The 20,640-nt window shown below is 38.0% G+C and overlaps 1 protein-coding gene and 1 long non-coding RNA gene across 2 annotated transcripts in view; one reads left to right on the top strand and one right to left on the bottom strand.

Moving 5' to 3' along the window:
* Positions 1 to 1,446: 1,446 nt before the first annotated feature.
* Positions 1,447 to 15,596, bottom strand: LOC107650128 (uncharacterized). Its single transcript, XR_001624967.2, has 3 exons — positions 15,485 to 15,596; positions 3,124 to 3,169; positions 1,447 to 2,274 (listed from the first exon to the last, which is right to left on the bottom strand). It is a non-coding gene; the product is annotated as an uncharacterized LOC107650128 (long non-coding RNA).
* The window catches only part of CTTNBP2 (cortactin binding protein 2), a 182,490-nt gene continuing 172,919 nt past the window's right edge, over positions 11,070 to 20,640 (top strand). The window contains exon 1 of the mRNA XM_007504190.3: positions 11,070 to 11,598. Coding sequence (XP_007504252.2) covers positions 11,512 to 11,598 — 87 coding nt within the window. The 5' untranslated portion in view covers positions 11,070 to 11,511. The remainder of the gene's footprint in view (positions 11,599 to 20,640) is intronic.

Raw genomic sequence — 20,640 nt, 5'->3', positions numbered from 1 at the left:
ATTACAGAAAATATGTTTCACTACAGTGTCTTGGTTGTTAAATCAAATATAAGGTGGTCGCCAGGGAAATATTCCCAATTATTCAAATACCCAAGTCAACTGGGTTTTATAGAGATTTTAATTAATACAAATGTGGAATTAAAGAAAAGAGAGAAAGAGAGAAAAAGGAAATAAGTATGAAGGGCCTTAAGCCAACATGGGCTAGACCTGAGTCTTAGGAGAGAGAGATCAGTCAGTCAGTCTTTTAACACTCACCACAAGGTCTGCCTAAGCAAGGATTCTAGTGACACCAGGCCAGCATCATCTCAGCTGCTTTCACCAGCTCCCTCCTCCATCTGAATGTTTCAGAATCAGTCCTTCCTCAATCTGAATGTTTCAGAATGAGTCCTCCTCAATCTGAATGTTTCAGAATGATTTTAGCTCTTCTCTGAGCTCTCATTTTTAAGGGCAAAATCTTCTATGTCACCTCCCGTAAGTTCTTCCATCTACCAATCACTGTAGATGTTTTCCAAAAGACAGCCCATTTTGAATTCACAGCTGAGTAGATTAATCTCTTTAGTAAGTCAGAAAAAAATGCTGCTGTGTCGACTAATTTCATTAAGAGAAAATCTCTGAGTAAGTTTTCACCTTTTAGGTCTAAGTAGTTTACAAGTTGCCCCACCTTTATAGGCACTCAGCATCCCATTGTATCAATTCCAAAAATAGGCATGGCTCAAAGAACTCTTTTCCTTTATAAGTATGGTTTTCAAGTACTTTCATTGTTTAGCAAGGAGTTTTCTGCCCTAAAGCAGTCTTAAGTAGGGGTGGAGTAGGGATACTCCCATAGCAAGGAGTTTTCCCATTCAAGTAGAGTTTTCACTATCTGGTAGGGAATTATTTCAAGTAGGGAATTGGAGGATTCCTCAATGTGGAGTAAAAAAAATTTTTTTTAACCCTTACCTTCCATCTTGGAGTCAATACTGTGTATTGGCTCCAAGGCAGAAGAGTGGTAAGGGCTAGGCAATGGGGGTCAAGTGACTTGCCCAGGGTCACACAGCTGGGAAGTGTCTGAGGCCAGATTTGAACCTAGGACCTCCCATCTCTAGGTCTGGCTCTCAATCCACTGAGCTACCCAGCTGCCCCTGGAGTAAAATTTTTTAACATTCATAAGTCTGTGAAATTTTAAGGTTTACAGGATGTGATCATATAATGTGATGAATTTGGAACTGTTGCAACAATTGAACTCAAAGAATAGTTCAGTGTCAATTTAGAAAGTCTCCAGTAGAGTTCCCTAGGGAGCTGTGCTTTTGTTAAATAAAAAAAAGGATAAAATCATGAATATAAATATCAAATTTGTAAATGATGCAACTATGAAAGGAATAGCTAATATACTGGATTACAAAGTCAGGTTCTAAACAATAATCTATAGTTAGTAACCATTAAATGAATGCTTATTGGTTGGTTGGATTAAAGATAATAGCATGAAATAGAATGATGATAAACATAAAGTCTTATTTTTTTTAATCAGCTTCTTTTGGGAAATGGGATAGAGAAACTATGACTATACAGTAATTCATCTGAGAAAAGATGTAGGGCTATTTCTGGACTGCATAGTCAATATGAGTCAACAATGTAATATGGCAACTACAAAGGCTATTAACATCTTAGTCTACATTAAGAAAGGCCTAGTGTCCAAGCAAGGGAGGCAAGAATTCCATTCTATTCTTTGATTAAACCACATCTGATTTCTTGGGTTTAATTCTGGACACCACAATTTGGGTAGTATGTTGCTAAACTGGAGAATATCCAGACAGTCTAAATAGTGGACTCTCAAGAACATCTGTATGGGGATAAATTAAAGGAATGGGAAAAGAAAAGATTTAGATGATAGAGAGGAAGGTGAAAGCTGTCTTTAATTTGAAAAATTGAAAAGTGGCACAGGGAACTTAGAAGGCAGACCTAGGAGCATGAGTTAAAGTTGCAAAGAAGCAAATTTAGTATTAGTGAAAGGAAAGTCTTCCTTACATGTACAGCTACACAAAAATGAAATTTTCTGCCTTGGGAGGTTGTAGATTTTCCCTTACTAGAGATTTACCTTGGGAAGTATTACTGTTAAGGTACAGGTAGAATGAGATGACTTCACCAATCCTTTCTAACACTGAGATTTTATGGAATCAACAAAGAGAGTGTGTAATTTCCAGAGACCAAAAGAAGAAAATCAGGAGGAGGAACCTACAGTATTTTACCTCTTCAAGGGGATTTTCCTTTTGGGGGGGATCTAGTTCTTCAGGGGATCTAAGGGGAATTGGAGACAGAAAGTAAAATTAATAGTTGGTGCTGGTGAATCAGATCCTGGAGTTAACTGTCAAAAAAAGACAAATATCAACACAAGGCGCCTCTCACCTGGACTACCACTACAGTTTCCTTTTTGATTTCCTTGCTTTAAATCTCTTCCCATTCCAGTCTATGATCCATTAACACCACCAAAGTGATCTCCCTAAAGTTCAAGTTTCACAATGTCTTTCCTCTTACTCAATAAACTTCAGTGGCTTCCTTTATCTTTTAGGATTAAATATGAACTCCTCTGTCTGGCATTTAAAGCTCTGCTCCTACCTTTCCAATCTTGTTACCTATGGCATCCCTCCATGATTCTATAACCCAGCCATACTGTTCTACCTGCTATTTCTCATCCAACTCTTAGCATTTTCCATCTCTACCTTTGTATTGGCCATCTCCAAAACCTGGAATGCTCTTCTTCCTCACCACTCCCTCTTGGATTCCCCAGTTTCCTTTAACTCTGCTCAAAACCCACCTTCTATGCAATGCCTTTTCCTGATTCCCCTAGCTGTAATTGTCCTCCCTCCATCCCCAGATCTTAGTTTCTGTATTCATTTTCTACATAGTTTCTATATACTTACATATGTAAATGTTTCCCTTTTTAGAAGGAAAGGTCCCAGGGGTGCTGGGAATGTTTACTTTTGTCTTTATATCTCTAGCACCTAGCATAATGCCTCACACATAGTAGATACTTCATAAATGTTTATTGATTGACTGAAGGCAGAGTCTATTAGGAAAAAGCATCCTAACTTCCCTTCTCACTAAGCCACGCCTGTGGCACCACAATTATGAAGAGGATAACTATACCAGTAATGATGACTGATGAGCAGCTATGGTTCTAGCCGATGGCTTCCTGGTAGGGAGCAAAAAAGAATGTGATCTCAGTACAGAGCCATTTGAACAAAAAGTTATATATGTCTTCAGTAATGCTGGAGTATCATAGTACAGGGCAGGCTGCTTAACATTAACCATAGCATTAATTTGCCACAAACATTTTGACAATACTTACTGTTCCTTTGTAAGTGATTTGACCTTGTTCAGAATGAAAATATCACAGAAACTCCCTCTTCCCTTTCTATTTTCTAATCCAAAAAGGAAATTAATCCTTCAAGGTTGCTCAAATCTCTGTTTTGCAAAATTCTCGAATGTATAAAATGGGCAGCTAAAGTGAGCAGATGAGAGTAAAGTGTATATTTAACTGGCACATTGAATTATGTAATGTACTGCCTGTGATATTTTAGAATGATATTTGAAGCAAGCATTAATATTTCTAGTTGATATTAAATGGATGCAGGTTTATCAAATTGGCACCAAAATGACCTGCCCCTGGAGAAGAATTCATCTTAGCTGGGGTTTGGGGTTATGAAAGATGATAAGAAGCAGGCTCAAGTGTAACAGAGGCATGCCAGCCTTCCAGAGGTGATTTCTGATGTATTATTATTGCTTATGTTGGGCTGGTTGATGCTGATATATTAACTTTATTTCACAGTTTTAGACTGGAGGGACACACATTTATGGTTAATCTCCTGCCAGTTGCAACAGAGATAAATCTTCAGTGAGACAATATTAAAAGCTGTCTGCTTGGCCATTGAGATTGAAGGACCCAGTCTTGGTCTTCTTCATGGACTCTTTAAACATTATATTCTCTCTTATAATTAAATTATATCTATCTATTACATATACATATATATTTCTAAAGAGATCTATATCTATATCTATATCTATATCTATATCTATATCTATATCTATATCTATATCTATATCTATATCTATATCTATATCTATATCTATATCTATATCTATATCCACCTTCTAGCCTAAAAGGGAAAATCTTGGTAGCTTGGTAGCTCTGACATTTGTTTTAAAGGACTCTCAACTACCTCCTCAGGGAGAAAGAATGCCTAATCTTATGACCTGACTATTTATATATTTTTTAAACTTTCTAAGGAAAAAAAAGGCTATAATTAATGCCTAATGGTATCAACACTAGTGTTTTAGTAGTTGCCTAGCAACTAACATACTGCAAGTCTGTTGGATTGCTAAAGAGACCCAAATAAATGAAGACATTTAGATCAATTTCAAATTCAGGTAGATGAGAGACAGTTCTGAGCCAGTTCTGACCACCTTTTTAAATTATTATATTTATTTTTAAGTTCAAGGTTGTACTTGTCTCACATTAAAATAAATATCCCTTTTGGTTGACTGCTTTTAGATGACTTAAATAGATAAAGAAGAAAACAAAAAAGTACTAGAGCACAAATTACAAAATACACACAATGACATTGAACAAGCCATTCAATTTAGGACTATAGGAAAAACTTTTCTACCAGTAAAATCCCAAAAATTATTTTGGGATACATAAAACTGTAAGTAGCCAGTGTTTTTGAACAGGTAGTATAGGCATTCCCAAATTAGGCAATGCTCCCAGATTCTCCAGTGTATTATAGATTTGATTATATAACAAAAATGAAGGGGCTAGATTATTTGGGTCACTGGATAGAGCAAGTTCGTGGGTCACATGCTCTCATCCCTCTCTTCCTGTTATAATTGTTCTATAGTTTTTCAATATGGAAACTATTTAGAATGACCACACTTACACCCTAACAATTGACAAGGATGATAAAGGATGGGAATACACAATATTGGAAGGATTATAGAAAGACGGGCACACATATATAATTGGTAGAAATGTGAATTAGTATAGTTATTTTGGAAAACAATTTGGAATTAAATAAAGAGGCTGAAATGTCTATATACTTTGACTCAGAGATTTTGTGGCTGGGTATATATCCCAAGGAGATTGCTGACAAAAAGAAAGGCTCAATATGTATATTTATATAAATAAATTTATTTATGTATTTATTTATAACAACACTGGTTTAGGAAAGGCTAAACAAATTACAAATATAATTTGCTTAAATCATAAATAATTTTGTTTAAATAATCAAATCATAAATATAATGGGATATTACCAAGCTAAAAGAAAAGATGTCATGAGTACAGAGAAGTACAGAAAGATTTAGTTGAACTGATGTAAAGTAAATTATACAGAGGCAGGAAAGTACATTTTTTGTTTCCTACTTTTATACTCTATTGTACATAGCAACTAGAAAACTGAAAATGGGTAAACAACTACAAAAAAATAGTTGAAAATGAGTGTTGTAGAATTATAAAGAACAAGCTTGATCCCAAAGAAAAGCTAAGAGAGGATATCTCAGAACACTATTATAACTTCATCATTTTTGATATGTAGATGGGTTCTGTCAAATTCTTCCTAACCTTTTTCCTTTTAAATATATTCCTTGTCATTCAAAATGACTTTCTGGAAGTTGGGGAAAGAGACAAATACATAGAGAAATCTAGATAATTTAAAAACAAAAGTTATCAATAAAAAACTATCACTAGAAAAAAAGAATGGGCAGACCAACAAAGTTAGCTCTACCACTATTGTTAAGTAAAAAATTAGGGTTGTTGGCTGAATATATTATTTTAGAGGTCTTCATGGATTTAAATTAAATCCCAATAAAATACTCAAGTCAGTCTGGGATTTTTATGGTGGTTTAATTACAATAGTAGGAAGAAATTAAGAAGAAGAGAGACAGGAAAGGGTATAAGATTTCTCCGGCCTCACCTAAGCTAAGGGAAGTTCAGAGGCCTCAGCCACAAAGCCTCCTCCAAGATTAAATCTAGTTCAGGTTCTAGCCACGAGACCTCCAAGATGAGGGGTCTTCTAGGAGGATAGTGCTTTAGGAGGTAAAGGAAAGGAGGAATCAACCTAACCACTCACCAAGGTTGCTCAGGGAAAATGCCTCACCTAAACCACAATACAAAGCTTCTCCCAGTAACCTCACCGCCAAGCTGCAAACACCAAACCTGAATGAGCTCCCAATGCCAAACCAGGAGAGCCCAGTGTCACGGAGAGAGCCAGAGCTAGTGGAAGTGCTGTGAAATATATAGACAGTTCTTTACATCACTTCCTGCATCTCACATGTACCAATAGTAGCTTAAGCTTGGCTTAGGACAGTCCAGGGGTCTGTCAGTTGTTTCTGATTTGTCACTTGCTAGCACATGTCAGTCATAGGCCAGCCTCCTCACAGTTAATCCTGAAGTGGGGGTGTATACATTCTGGTTGCTAGAATTCTAAAGACTAAGCAGGGTGGAGTAAATCTAAAATTCAAACTATCAAGAAACATATAATACTGTGTTCTTTTTGTCCACCATTTTAACAATTGAACAAGAAGTCTACTCTCAATTATCTCTATTATTAGAAAGTTGTGGTGATAATAATAGTTCATCCAAATGTCATTAATAATTTACTTTTGCTTGCATTATGTTCTAGAGATTTACTTGTCCAATTATGTTTTACTTAAGCTAATATTAAAAGTATTTTGTATTCCCTGTATATACTCCAAATGATATTTGTGGTAGAAGACTTCCCCCAAAACATACCATCTGGGTAGCAAGGGTAAGTGAGAAAGGACAGACAAATATACTAAATAAAATTTACCAAGTATCTAAATCACAAGTAGATAACCAACAGCCTGACTATTATGGAACTATGGATATGTCATAAAAATGAAAGTGGGGAAGATGAAACTATTTTTCCACAAACAGAAATGTGTATATTTATGAATATGTGTATGTTAGTTTTTAGTGCTTTGAGTTTTGCTGTTAAAAACCATATATAGGGGGGCAGCTGGGTAGCTCAGTGGATTGAGAGCCAGGCCTAGAGATGGGAGGTCCTAGGTTCAAATCTGGCCTCAGACACTTCCCAGCTGTGTGACCCTGGGCAAGTCACTTGACCCCCATTGCCTAGCCCTTACCACTCTTCTGCCTTGGAGCCAATACACAGTATTGACTCCAAGATGGAAGGTAAGGGTTTAAAAAAAAAAACATATATAGGAGTTCAGGTATCAGATGCTTTCTTTTTTAGTATTCATGAGAGGAGTGGAGCTATATCCTGTCAGATGGCAAGGAATAGAGAGGAAATGATTGAAATTTGATACTTTCTAAATTTTATTACTAAAGTTCCTTGCAGATATAACCAGAGTTGATTTGATAATCAATAATTTTGCCCTTTGAAAAACACAGTCTGAATAAAAGATGGTTTGCTCTATAGAGTCAATAACCAGTTATTCAGTTGTATCTGAGTCTTTATGGCACCATTTGGGATTTTCTTGACAAAGATAATAGAGCATTTTGCCATTTCCTTCTCCAGCTTATTTTACAGATTAGAAAACTGAAACAAACAGGGTCAAGTCACTTGCCCAGGGTCACAAAGTCTGAGTTCAGATTTGAACTCAGGAAGATGGGTCTTTATGACCTGAGGCCAAGAACTCTATCCACTGCCCCACATAGCTGCCCATATTCTTAGTATAGTAGAGACCACAATAATTAGTCTTCTTTATTCAGGAAGGAAAACTTCTCTAAGATCAGTGGAGATTCTTTATCTCAGCTTAGGATATGGAACATCCTCATGATTTTTTCATAAAGAATTCTCTGGGCTGTTTAGCTCATGTAGTTGGAAAATTATACCAATTAGGCCAAGGTCATAGGTTCAGTGAAAAAACTACAAAAAAACCAAACTGTTCCTCAGTCACAGACTGCATTCCTAACTCCAGCCTGTCATCTAAGAGGTCACAAGGACTGCCTCAATAGGGATTCATCATTACTACAAAAATAAATCCAAACAACAAATCCTAGGCATGTTGGATATGCATATGAGAGGTACTAGCTGGTTCTTCAGTATAATAAATAGAATTCAGGATCTTTCCATTTTCATGTTAAACATAATTGATTTAAAAATAAGATTCATTCTTATTCATTGGCTTCTCCCACACTCACTCACATCTTTGCCCTTCTCTCTTTCCCAACTTGCCAACAGAAAATTTATTTCCTTAGCATTGGGATGAGTTTTCTATTTCAGTGTTTAATGAAGCTTCAGAAGATTTAATTTACAGAACCAGTCAATAGCTGTTGTTTGGGGTTCTGTGCTATGTACCTCACAATAATGAAGTTGTGCTTTAGCAAAAGACTTTTTTTCTGAGAAAGGGTTAATTTTCATTTTCCACCCAAGATGATTCTCAGAAGAGAGCTTAAAGTAGCTGCTGTGATGTTGTATTGTGTAGGCCATTTTATCAGCAAGGGAGTTAAACCCATACTGAGTGAGCCCTCAAACATTAAGTCTCAATAACAACAGAATAAACTCATTATCCTGTTTCCTGAAGAAGTCATGTTACAACATTAGACTTTCTAGTTCTTAACTCCTCATTGAAGTCCCCCCCCCCCCATTTCAGCAATAGGATAGTTAAATTGCTGGGTTGTAATCCAACAGCAGTATAAGAAAATTCACTACTTTGTTTTGCAAGAAAATGTTTCTTGGAAAGAAAGAAGCAGTCTTTCAATTCTCTTAATTTCAAGTTTTTCAACATATAACTTTTACTCTTAGATACTGCTGTACTATCTTGTTAGCAGAGGTAGGATTCTAGGGAAGGCATCAATTTTGGAGAAAGCTTTTTTTGTTTGTTTTTTTGTTCTTAGGGAATAGAGATGATAAATCCAAAAGGCTGAACGAAGAAGTACCTGTTCATGTCTCAAAGAAAAATGAAAGACTTGTACTTATTCAAGAATTAATTATGCCCCAATCTCCCTAAGAAAGCAATTCCCAGACTATTTAACTAATTCAGAGCCCTGAAATTTGGTTTGAGAATATTTCAGAATGCTGAAATTAAAGAGTTAACATTTCTTGGGTAAGAAATCAACTCCAGTTCAAGACTCTACCATGGAGATTTTCCTTGCTCAGGTTTGAGTCAGATTTGAGCCCAATTTGTAAATTGAGTGATCAGAATTTGAAGAATCTATAATTTGAAGTCCCAATAAGGATATGTACCTGCCTTAAAAAGGAACATTGGTCTCAGTTAGTCAGAGCCCAGGACTAGAAATTATAATCTAATGATGTCTTAGAATTTCAAGTCTATTTTTTCCTAAGGAGTCAATAAATACTAGTTTGTTGAAACATAGCTTGGATGCTTGGATTTGATTTCATGCTTTCAACACATTTTTAGGATATCTTGCAATTCTGGAAGGGTTTGTAACATATGTTCCTGATAAAGGGATAGATTTCATCAAGATGACAGTTGGCAGCAAAGGGCATAAAATGAATCAGGTGTGGGTAGGGGCAAAGGGGTAGAGAGCAAACTAATACCATGCAAGATCACTTGATAATTATATGAAAAAAGAAATATTTTATAAAAAGAGTCTTTTGTAAATTCATATTTGAAAAACCTTATAAAAATCTCTTCTATTCCCACCCCAGGTGTTGGCATTTCAGATTTCATGGTTAATTCCTCCAGGCTCTTTTCAGAGCTAACTATTTAATAATTAGATCAGAGACCAGTATCTAGCGCAAGATCAGAACTTGATAAATGTCTATTGATTGTTTGACTGGAAAATTAAAAAGGGACCCCATCATTGCTAGGGAAAGTCAACAAGATCATACTCAGTGCCCAAATCTCTTTATTCTGGAGGCCAGGAAATTGAGGGTCAGAGATATGACTTGCCCAAGATCACTCAGCTAGTAAGAAGCAGAACTAGGATTAGAATACAGATATGCTCCAAATCTAATGTTTTTCCCACTATGCCATATTTTTCCTAAAATGTTTAAGAAGTCGGGTAGATGAATGTCACTAAAATTATCCTTACACACCATAGTTAGACTCCTTGGCTAGAGCCAGAATCATCCCCATCATAAAAACTAAACAAAAATTCATATAACACTGTAAGGTTTTGAAGTTACTTATCTCATGTTATATTCACAGCAGCACTATGGTCATATCCTACAGATATTATTATCCCCATTTTACACTTGAGGAAATAGAGGTCAAATAATTAGCAAGCAATAGTGTTGCTAGTCTCTGAAGCAGAATCAGAACTCAGGTGTCCTTAGCTCCATGACTAGCACTTTATCCACTGCATAAAATTAGAAATGGAAAATACTTTAGAAGTCATTTTTCAGATGAGGAAAGAGATCCAAGGAAGTACTTGTCTAAGGACACATAATACATTAGTTCCTGAGTTAAGCTTAGAACATGAGACTCCTGACTCTCTGGTAAGTGCACTTTCAGTTCTCTCAAGTCTAAGTGACTATAACACAGCCAAGAATGAAGTGGGCAGGGGAGCAAAAGATGGAATGGTTAATCCAGTGGAAAGTTCCCTGGAGTTCAAGTCTAAGGACCATGGTTCAAATCCTTCTTCATTTACTACCTCTGTGATTTGTGTTACTGCATGTATGAGCCCTAGTTCTTGACTTGTAAAACAAGGGACGATGGAGTAAGAAGCTCCGACTTTAAATTTATGATACTATGAATAGAAGACCAGGAGAGAAACTCTTCAATTTAGAGTTGGTAGCCATTTGGAGAGGAGGGAAAGAGTTCGTCATTTGGGAGAGATGAGGTTTGACTTTTGTTTGGAGGGGCGAAAGGAAATTTCTGAAGATGGAAACAGTGCTTTATTTTCTGTGTAGTTCCCAATTGGAGAGGGAGGACGATTACCCTTGACCTAGCTCCGTGTTAAGATTTAGGAGACCTGAGACTGAGTTTTACCTCTGCACCTTCGTCCCTTGTGGATGTGTTGCCAGTTTATGTTCAATGCCTCAGATTCATAGCCCCAGCGTACTGGTTATCTCTAGTCTATTTCACAGCAAAGATAAAGGAGTGGGGGTGTGCTTTGGGAAGTCTTGGTTTGTCTTTCAGAGCGAGAAGGCGGGTATTCGATCAAGGTCACCCTCCCTCTTCAGAGAGCCCTCCACTGGGATGCCAGGCGGCGTGGGCATTTAGAACTGGAAAGAAGTGAGGCGTGCAACCCTAGAAAGCGGGGGTGCCGGCCTGCGCCCTGCCCGCGGGCCCCTCCCTGGTGGCACCAGGGCGCCGAGCTGGGCTGGGCTCCAGCGCGCAGCGGGTTAAAGCGCGGCGGGGGCGGGCAGGCGAGGGGAGGAGTGTGCCGTGCTTTGCGGGCTGGGGGTGCGGAGCTGGGAGGTGTACAGAGCTCAGCGCTCGGGACTCCTTCCTCGCCTTTCGACTCGTCTGTGTGCCCGGCTCTCCGGCACGCAGCGGGTTAAGCACCTCCTGTGCAGAGCGAGGGGGCTGAGCAGGGGAGCTGCAGCTTGGGGCTCGCATTCAGATCCGCTAGAGCAGGAAGATGGCGACGGACGGGGCGAGCTGCGAGCCCGACTTCTCCCGCACCCCAGAGGACCCTGCTGGAGCTCCGGCAGCGGCGGCGGCGGCGGTAACCAAGCTTCTGGGGCGGGCGCTGTGCCGGCGGTGGCGCTGGCTGCTGGGGCTGAAGGTGGAAGGTTCAGCGGGTCTACAAGGCTCTGCAACCTTCCTCCCTCCCGGGAATACCTTTCGTCCCCCGCGCCACACCCCTACAAATGGAGGGGTGGAGAGGGAGGCGGCTGGGGATTGCCCCCGATCTTCTCCAGCAGCTGGAAAGCCCCCTCCCCCTTTTCCTCCTGCCTTCCTTGGCGAGCCCCCCCTGCGGGGCACCTCTCTGGAGCCTGCCTTTCTAACCGCCCGCACCCTTTCCCTTAGCTTGCTTTCCCTTGCCCCTCCTTCATATGCCCCCCTCTATCTCTCCCCCAAGTCTTTCCACACGCCTGTACCCATTCCCCTTTGGCTGGGGGTGAACTGTAGTGTGTTACCAGCGAACTTGACCCCCTATTGTTTGCATCTCTGTAGCGCGCGTGGTGTGTGTGTATGTGTCTGTGTGTGCGCGCACGGCCGCGCGCGAGCCTTAGAGTGGATGCTTGTCACCTCATTAGGGGTCTGAGAAATCTTTGGCGGAGAGGCAGGGGAAGGAGACGATCTCTGGTTAGGTATAAGACAGGTGTGCAGATGCCTATTGTGTCTTTGAAGATGCTTGCGGATGCTCCTGGGGAAAGTGACCACGGAAATCCACGAGTGGTCTGGCCTCCAGGCTGCCAGTGACCGGGTAGTGGCACTTCGCTTGACTCCTTGAAGCCCGCTCTTCACACCTCTCTATTCCCTTCTTTTAGCATTATTCGGACATAAGTTGGGGGTGGGGGGGGGAAGGAGAGAGACAGACCAGGTTTTGCCATTAAATCGCCTTCTTTTTTTCCTATCTGCCCCGGACACCCACACCTCCCCTACCCCGCCTTCATCTTTTTAACTTGTGGGTGGGAATCAGAGCAGGTGACAAGCCCCTGTTGTTGAATAGGGTTGAACTCCACGTAATGAGTGGAAAATGTTTTGAGTATTTGAGGGAGCAGCCTGACTGTTTAGAGAAGCATAGAGCCTATTAAAAATTAGAAAAAGGAAAAAGGGGGGGGGGGGAGGCAATGGCACTGTCAGCCTGTCATAAGCTTCTCTGATTTTAGTGATTTCCAGTGTGGGGTTTTGATGAAATGAAAGAAATAAAGAATTTCTATTAGCTCTTCTCTCTTGTACCATGCATTCTTCCTTCTTGTGTCTTACGACTTAAACTGAGCTTACATTTCAATCAGAAACAGGGGACAGGGCCAAGAATAAGCAGCTAAAACCTTTTCAACTTTCCCAAGCTAGCCTGCTTAATGTTATTTCACTCCCTTAAAATCTTACCACTAGTGTAGGAAGGAAAGAAGGAAGGGGTGGGGGGAGAGAGGGCCAGTGAAGTAGTCCATGCATAGCAGTAACAAGGACTAAAATGTGATGAAGGAAAGAACTATATATACCAGAGAGGTGAGGCTTTGGAAGAGAAGTGGGAGAGTTATTGATTTCTACTTCTGAAATTGGTAAATTTTGGTCTCCCATTTTTTAGGAGAATATTTTCATTTATTGGACTTAAAAAAAAAGCTATTAAGATTGAACATGAAATTGCCAAATTTATGATGTGAAAACCAGTAATCTTATGTGAAACACAATCAAGATGGCTATTAAGCCAGAAAGCAATTAAGTGTTACTGAAAATGATCAGGAATCCTCTTAGTCTGATGATGGACAGACAAGGTGAGATAGCAAAGGTGAAAAAGATTTTTTTTTCCTTTTTTTAAAAAAAAGAATTACTTTGTAGGTCCCATTTTACACTTAGAGCAGGCTTTTGTTATGATCCTCAGTATTTTAATCACTTACTGAAAGCAAAGCAAAACATAAATACTTTATTTATGGGCTCTATCTGATTTATATATTTGTTTAGGTCATAAATCCAGATAGGGATGGTTAAGTTGACTTTTGTGATGTTGATGTCAGTTCTCTTTTTTATTGTTCAATAATTCATAAAATCTCCAGAGTCAGGTTGTGTGTGCATGTATGTATATATGTGTATAATTGGTCCAAGGTTGAATCTTGAGTCTAGCTAGAGAAAATCTTAACCTGCTTTTTATTTCCAGATATTCCCTTAGACGAAGCATATTTTGGTGAGGTTAATCTTTTTAGCTTTTTACAACTTGTCATCTTTTAAGTAACCTCTCTGTTTTTAATAGTTGGGAAAGGTTTTTTCCTTTAAGAAAAAAAAATTAAGGTTCATTTGCACATCATGTCAACCACTCTCCACTGTCAGTTTAGTTGATGCCCTGGAGGCTGATTTTTAAATTAAGAGGAGGTGGAGAGATATTTTCACACAAATGCAATTTATCACCTAGTGTTTAAAAGCAAGAAATATTTTCACACTCCTGTGTATTCTTGGCTGATTAAGAAGCCTTCCTGCTATGTTTTAAATTCTGTACATTTTGGAAAGTATGGCTCTTGATATCTTTTTTTAAAACATAGTTTCATTTTATTCCAAATTGAGTATGTATTTCTTTTGTCAATGAGGATCTAAATGATCCTTAAAAGGAAAGTAGATTTTTTTTTGGAAGTTGGTGTTTTTTCTGAAAGTTGGTCTATTTGGACAGTTGCCTGGAAACAAGTTGAATTTATAGTTCTCAGTTTAATATGATTTCCAGGGGAGTGTTTTAATTCAGTTTGTGAAAGTTTTGTTTAGCTGTTTCAGTTCCTAAAAGCATAGTTAGTGCAATAAAAAGAATGGTAACAATTAAGAGAGCCAGTACTATTGGTTCCATCATATAATTATCAAGTGTTGTCAACTGTTCCAGGAGTCTAGTAGTGTTTTCAATTCCTTAGCCAAATATTGTGACTCTGGGAATTCATATTATCATTCCACTGTGGAAATAACTCTTAATGTATAGAGTAGTATGGAAAAAAAATTTTTATGGGGCACCAAAAAAATTGAGTGGACAAGGAGATAGACATCATCCTGGGCTTTCCTGGATCATCTGTATGCAAAAAAATTGATGTATGTTCTTTGTTGTCATAGAGATAGTGTTAGGGAAAAACTTAGGTAATGATTTTGTTTAAAAGTGCTAAATATCACTGAATGACTTACACCTGCAATGACATATTAAACAAAAAATAGCTGTCATATTTTATAAATTTTCCTGATGTCTTGCAGGTGAGCTTTTGGGTAGAGCCAGCAATGAAAAGATCCATCTTAACTGAAAAATGAAAATTATCTCTAAATCATTTTCTTTCAAAATACAGCAAAAATGTAGTTATTAAATAACTCTAACTGGTGGGTGCCTTGTCTTACCACCTTTTTCAAAGTGGACAACAGATTTACTGGATTGAAATCTGAAGAATTGGTGACTTACTTTTTTTTTTTGCCTCCAATTGGGAAAGGCACAGTTTTAAATATCTTTTTGTTTGACTTTTAAAAAATAGCTGACTTATAGGATTTTAAAGTGACTGTTAGGATGCATTCTCTCCTTTTCCATCAGTAAGCATTTATTAAGTGCATACTGTATAAGGCACTGTGCTAAGAGCTGAGTATGTAAAGACTGGGAAAAGGCAGTCCCTGCTCTCTAGGAGCTCTAATACATGCAAATAAACTGTTAAAACAAGATATCTATAGGATGAATTAGAATTAATCAGTAGAGGGCAGACCTTAGAATTAAGGGGATAACATAGGCCTCCTGTAGAAAATGAGATTTTTGCTAGATCTTGTAGGAAGCAGGGAGGCAGAGAGGAAGAGGGGAGAGCCTTCAAGGCGTGGAAAATATTGAAAATACCTCTAGTCTGAGACTAGGTATGCTACTGAAAAGGAGAAATGCTTAGTTGACAGTCATAAATTTCATTGCTTGAATAGGCCTTAGAAATAATTTTATAGGTGAAGAAACTGACCTGAGTATCTGACTTGGTCAGTCACACAGTTAGTTAGTGGAAGATGTGATTTGATGTAAGTATTCTTGGGTTGAAGATCTTGAACACAGATTAGAATTATTTTCTCACTCTAGAACCTTTAGCAGCACAATAGAATAGCAGAACATAGGCATCATGGTGCAGTGGAATGGGGAATAGATTTTAAAGGAGAAGAGTCAGGAGAATGTGGGTTCAAATGTTGTCTCTGACACATTAGCTATGTGACTTTAGGCAACTCAATGTCTTTAGACCGGGATCCTCCTGTAAAATGAGGGCATTGAACTGGATGAGCTCAGATTGGCTTTACCTCATTAAATCTATGATCTCTTGAAGATTTTAAATAATAAAACTTTAGTCAAGCATGCACAATTTTGTTACATAAGTATTTTTATTTAAACTTCAGTTTATTCATGGTCTCTTGTGAGTAATTCCTCCACTGGTAGAAATCATAGCCCATCAATGCTTTCTTAATCCTGTTTGCTTCTTGTCCACACCCTCCCATCAACTCTCAATAGACAGTTAAATCAACATCTTAGTCTTGATTTTTAACATTTCATGAGGCTTCCCGAACCCACGAGAAGCCACAAGGTAGGAAGATAGAAAAAGGATAGAAGTTCTGGATACCAAGAAGGGCGTGAGGGAGCCAAGTTCAAGATGTCAGAAATGAGTCAGAGATCAATTATTATTAATATCTTGGAGCCGCAGCCATGCCCCGATCAGTGGACATCACTGGAAGGCTATTTCCCGTCCAAAGATCCCAATTTAACACTTCACTGGTCAGAGGATGATATAGCTCAGCTAAGAGAATGAATAGAGAATGATAGGAGGAATTAGAGAGTAATAGGTATTAGCATTGGAAAAGAAAGAGACACCTGGCCGAAGGCTAGGTCTCAGGTAGAGATAGAGAGGAGAGAGAAAGGTGGAAAGACAGTGTTGAGCAATCCTGTGAGATCATGAGAGAGAGAGAGAGAGAGAGAGAGAGAGAGAGAGAGAGAGATGACCAAGCTCCCTATTTAATCTCTTTGATATGCAAATGTACTCAATACATATTGATAAGTTACATAGTGTCTCAATACATATTGATGAGTTACATAGTATATTGCCATTGGATAATTGCAAATTACGACAAGGTGAAGGTGGAGCTTTATCCTCAGGTGAGTAAGACAAAGGGAAGCAAGGTTTCGCACCCTAACCTTAGCCATGCTGGGAACAGAGTTCATTGCCATGCGCAGAATGGCCATGTGCCCACACATAATCCTTGCCTCTTAATTATACATATGGGCTGGACTGCTACACATGGATACTAGTGTAGCTTTGAGGCTAGCCCTATGTTATTCTCCCTCACTCTTCATACTCGACTAACTCACCTTTTCCAATACTACCTTGTCCTGATTATACCTTTCTTGCTACTTGATGTCCTCAAGTAATTTTTGGTTGCTTTTGCCTACTTATATGCATCAGTTCTCTCCCCATTGACTTTTACATCATTCTTAGTTTTGATTCTTGAGCTATCCTTGATTTAAAGCCATCTATTATCACTGGAAAAATATTAGTGTGTGTTTTTTTTTTAAAGTGAGTTTTTATGTCAGGGAATCTTGGGATCATTGAAAGTGCTATATAATTTTTCAAATATAACTCAGGCCTCTCTATTCCTTGTATTCTCTCTTGGACTAAGTTCAATGCTCAGCTGCTTTGCTTCTCTAATATATTAGTGAACAATGATAGTGGACTATTCATCTAACCACCTGTCCTAATCTATAGACTGATTCATTCTCTCTCTCTCTCTCTCAATATATATATATGTGTGTGTGTGTGTGTGTATGTATACACATACACATACATATATAATAAACATACATTTAAATATACATATGTATGTTCTTCATCAATTTCTTTTTTCTTGTATGGCTTTCAAGGCTAATCTTTTCTGAATGATCCTAGATCTCATTGAAGAGTAGCATTCTGAGTTGATGCTCTTAGTACAGTATCATCTGCAAACAGTAGTGTATGGACAACCTTGCCATCTATAGGAAATCTCTATTTTATTTGGACCCTTTGTAGGATGTCTTCCTTGTCAATAGTGTAATCTTCAGTCAGCATACAAAGGTGTGGTGTGCTCTCTCACCTCTGACTTGTTTTTCATTGGTAATCAGAGCATCACTAAACAAAATCATCACAGTACTTGCATCTATTAAGGCTTCTTATTTCATCTTAAAAAATGCATGAAGGATATTTCATTGTCATAGCACCTCTCAGGCTATATTTTCCCCTACCAAATCAAATGCTTTTTGTAATCATCATATAATAAATACAGCTTGTATTCTGTGAACCTGCTACTCAGTTTTGTGGTTGTGAACCTTTGGTCTACTGCATAGAATTGTTTGCAAAAGCCTATTTCTTCCCTCCTCATATTTTTAACAAGGCTATTATAGACATGATCATTTTCATAAAGATTTTATGGATATCAGAATGTGGGAGGTCTAAAGGTTAGCTTTACCAACATTTTTCTTCAGTTACCTTTCATGTTCTCTTTGATAAATAATAATTAAAAAACATAGATATTCTCCCCATTTTGGTATCTTCTCCTTTTTACATATTTGGAAAATCATTTCCAAAACTGTATAGCATTTAGACTAGACTTCTTCTGTGTATACTTGAGGAAAATCCAGATTGTCTTTCTGCCTTCATCTCTCAAGAACCTTCCTTATATAGTATATAGGATATTGAGGTGTTGAAGTCCAAATAAATTAATTCACTGCCATTGATGATCATAGATTGTTACAGGAACACTAACAGGTTTATCCCATTTTGCATGATTCCTTGCCACCTGTTTGATTTATGAATGCTCTGGATAGGAACTCTCTTAGTTGCTAGATCTTGTTTTTTGCACCCTGAAGGTTTATCTACCCCTGTATTGTTAATTGCGGTTTTCCTAGATGCCTATGTCTTGTACTTTAAACTAGAGGTTTCAGACTTTCAGCCCACTGGCAGCAAACTGCCCCCAAATTCCCCGTGAGGATGAATCAGATCAAAATGTAATTGGGAAATGTTTAATAAAAATACAATGCAATATAGATAATGTTAATTTGTGGTTTTCCAAGTCTGTAAATTGCCCCCAGAGATCCCTTTCTACTTGAATTTGTTATATCTGTCCTAAACAGTTAAGGAGTTTGGTTAACTTGTTACTTTGCATTGCAAAGAAATCAAATATTCTAATTAGTGGTTTGGGGGATTTTGTTGTTGTTGTTGTTGTCTTCTTTTTGTGCTGCCTTGTTCTTGTGCTAAATTTCCTAACAAATAGTGGTAATTGCAGTAAATATGTACATATTATTTATATAGTGTGGTATAGTTCATAGAAATCTGACCATGTAATTGGGTAAAACCTGGATTCGAGTTTCTCATCTGACATATTGGCTGTGCTATTCTGAGCATGTTACTTAATCTCCCAAGGTCCCCAGGCAGTTTTCTAAGACTATAAATTGCAGGGAAGGTGATGATTTGCATTAGTCAAAGAAAGGCTTTCCTGTGAGCTTCTTGTAGCAATGCAATCACAGTTCTGGTCATATTTCTATAAAACTGGGCAGAGACAGTAGTCTTAAACCTTAGATTTATTCTGGTAGAGGCTAGTTAATTTCCCACAGTGAATCTGGTTCACAGGCATTCACCAATATCAGCCATTTGAAAAGTACACACTTTTTCACAAGCACATGGGTGAGAATTGGATGAATTAGTGCAAATCACCTGATTCCTACTACTGCAAATGCAGAATTGAGCAAAACACAGTATGGGGTGTGTTCATTCCTATTAAAGTGTTGTTTCACTTTGTTTATGTTAAAATTAAAAGAAATATTGACCAGTAGATTAACAGATAGTTGGTAGTGAATTAATATAGTTCACTGAACATCATCATTAATCTTTCCCTATCTTGCCCCAGGTGATTCCCTTATATTTAAAACTTCCTTTTTTCCCATGCCCCTCTTTATTTCTTCCCTTTTTACTTGGCTACTTTTTTTTATCAAATAAGGGGAATGCTAAAATTGCCATTGTTAAAGAAGAGATCAAATGGAACAGCTGATAGTGTTCAGATTGCATTCATTTTAACCTGCTTCCCTTTTCATTTTCATTTTTGTGACTACCAGTTTTTCCCTTTGAATCTTCTATTAAGAACTGGAACTGATATGTAAAAAAGTAGTTGGAATGACAGTTTTTTTCCTTTTTACCGTCTTCTTGCATTCATGTCCAATCCTGAGCTCTTCCGTCAATTTCAATCTTGGTAGACCCTTTGGTGGGTCATGGTTTTCCTTACAGCATTGGGACTTGGGGAAAATACAGCTAACAAGAAGTGGAGAGAAGGAAGGAAAGACTTTTTGGGAGTGGGTATAAATTATTCAGGAAACATCATAGTCCAGTAGAAGGAATCTTGTCTCTGAATTCAGAAGTCCCTGGTTCATATAATACTTCTCTTACTAACTGTGTAATCTTGTAGGGGTCACTTAACCTATTTTTCCTACCTGTAAGATGAGGAACTACTAGATGACCTAGTAGGAGGTCACTTTCAGTCATACTTAGATCTATGGCCCTATGATCAATCCATAATGGGGCAAAACTAAATAATTAAATGAACTCGGAGAACACTGGCTTTCCCTGCTTCTTCCTTATCACAAGTACTGGTTCAGAGGTTAGATTTCTCTATCTGAATACCTTAATTAAACAAGGCTGATGTAACATCTCATTTCCAGCATTGGCTTAACCTTTGGAAATGGGCAGAAAGAAAATAACTTTGGTATTGCTGAGGATTGTAAAATTATACTGAGTATATTATACTCTTAAATTATACTAAGTAGAGGAGTGAAAACAAAAGAAGCAATTTGTCAACCAGGAGTATTTATTTAGTACCTATGTTCTAGGTAATGGAAATATAAGTAAAACAAGTATTTTAATAGTCCTTTCTCTGCAGCCATAATTGTGCACATGATCTGTCTGTTGACATTAGTAAGAAACATGCACACAAATATTGAGAACCATCTTAATGTCTTTTTAACGTGATTTCCAGTATGTAGCCTTTTAATTCTTTTAATTTATTTACACTGCAATGTATTAAATATTTGCATCCATTCAGTAGGCAGAGTGCCAGTTAA

Source organism: Monodelphis domestica, chromosome 5 (assembly GCF_027887165.1).
Source record: "Monodelphis domestica isolate mMonDom1 chromosome 5, mMonDom1.pri, whole genome shotgun sequence".
NCBI classification, from domain to species: Eukaryota; Metazoa; Chordata; class Mammalia; order Didelphimorphia; family Didelphidae; genus Monodelphis; species Monodelphis domestica.
This window is presented reverse-complemented; position numbering and strand designations above follow the sequence as displayed.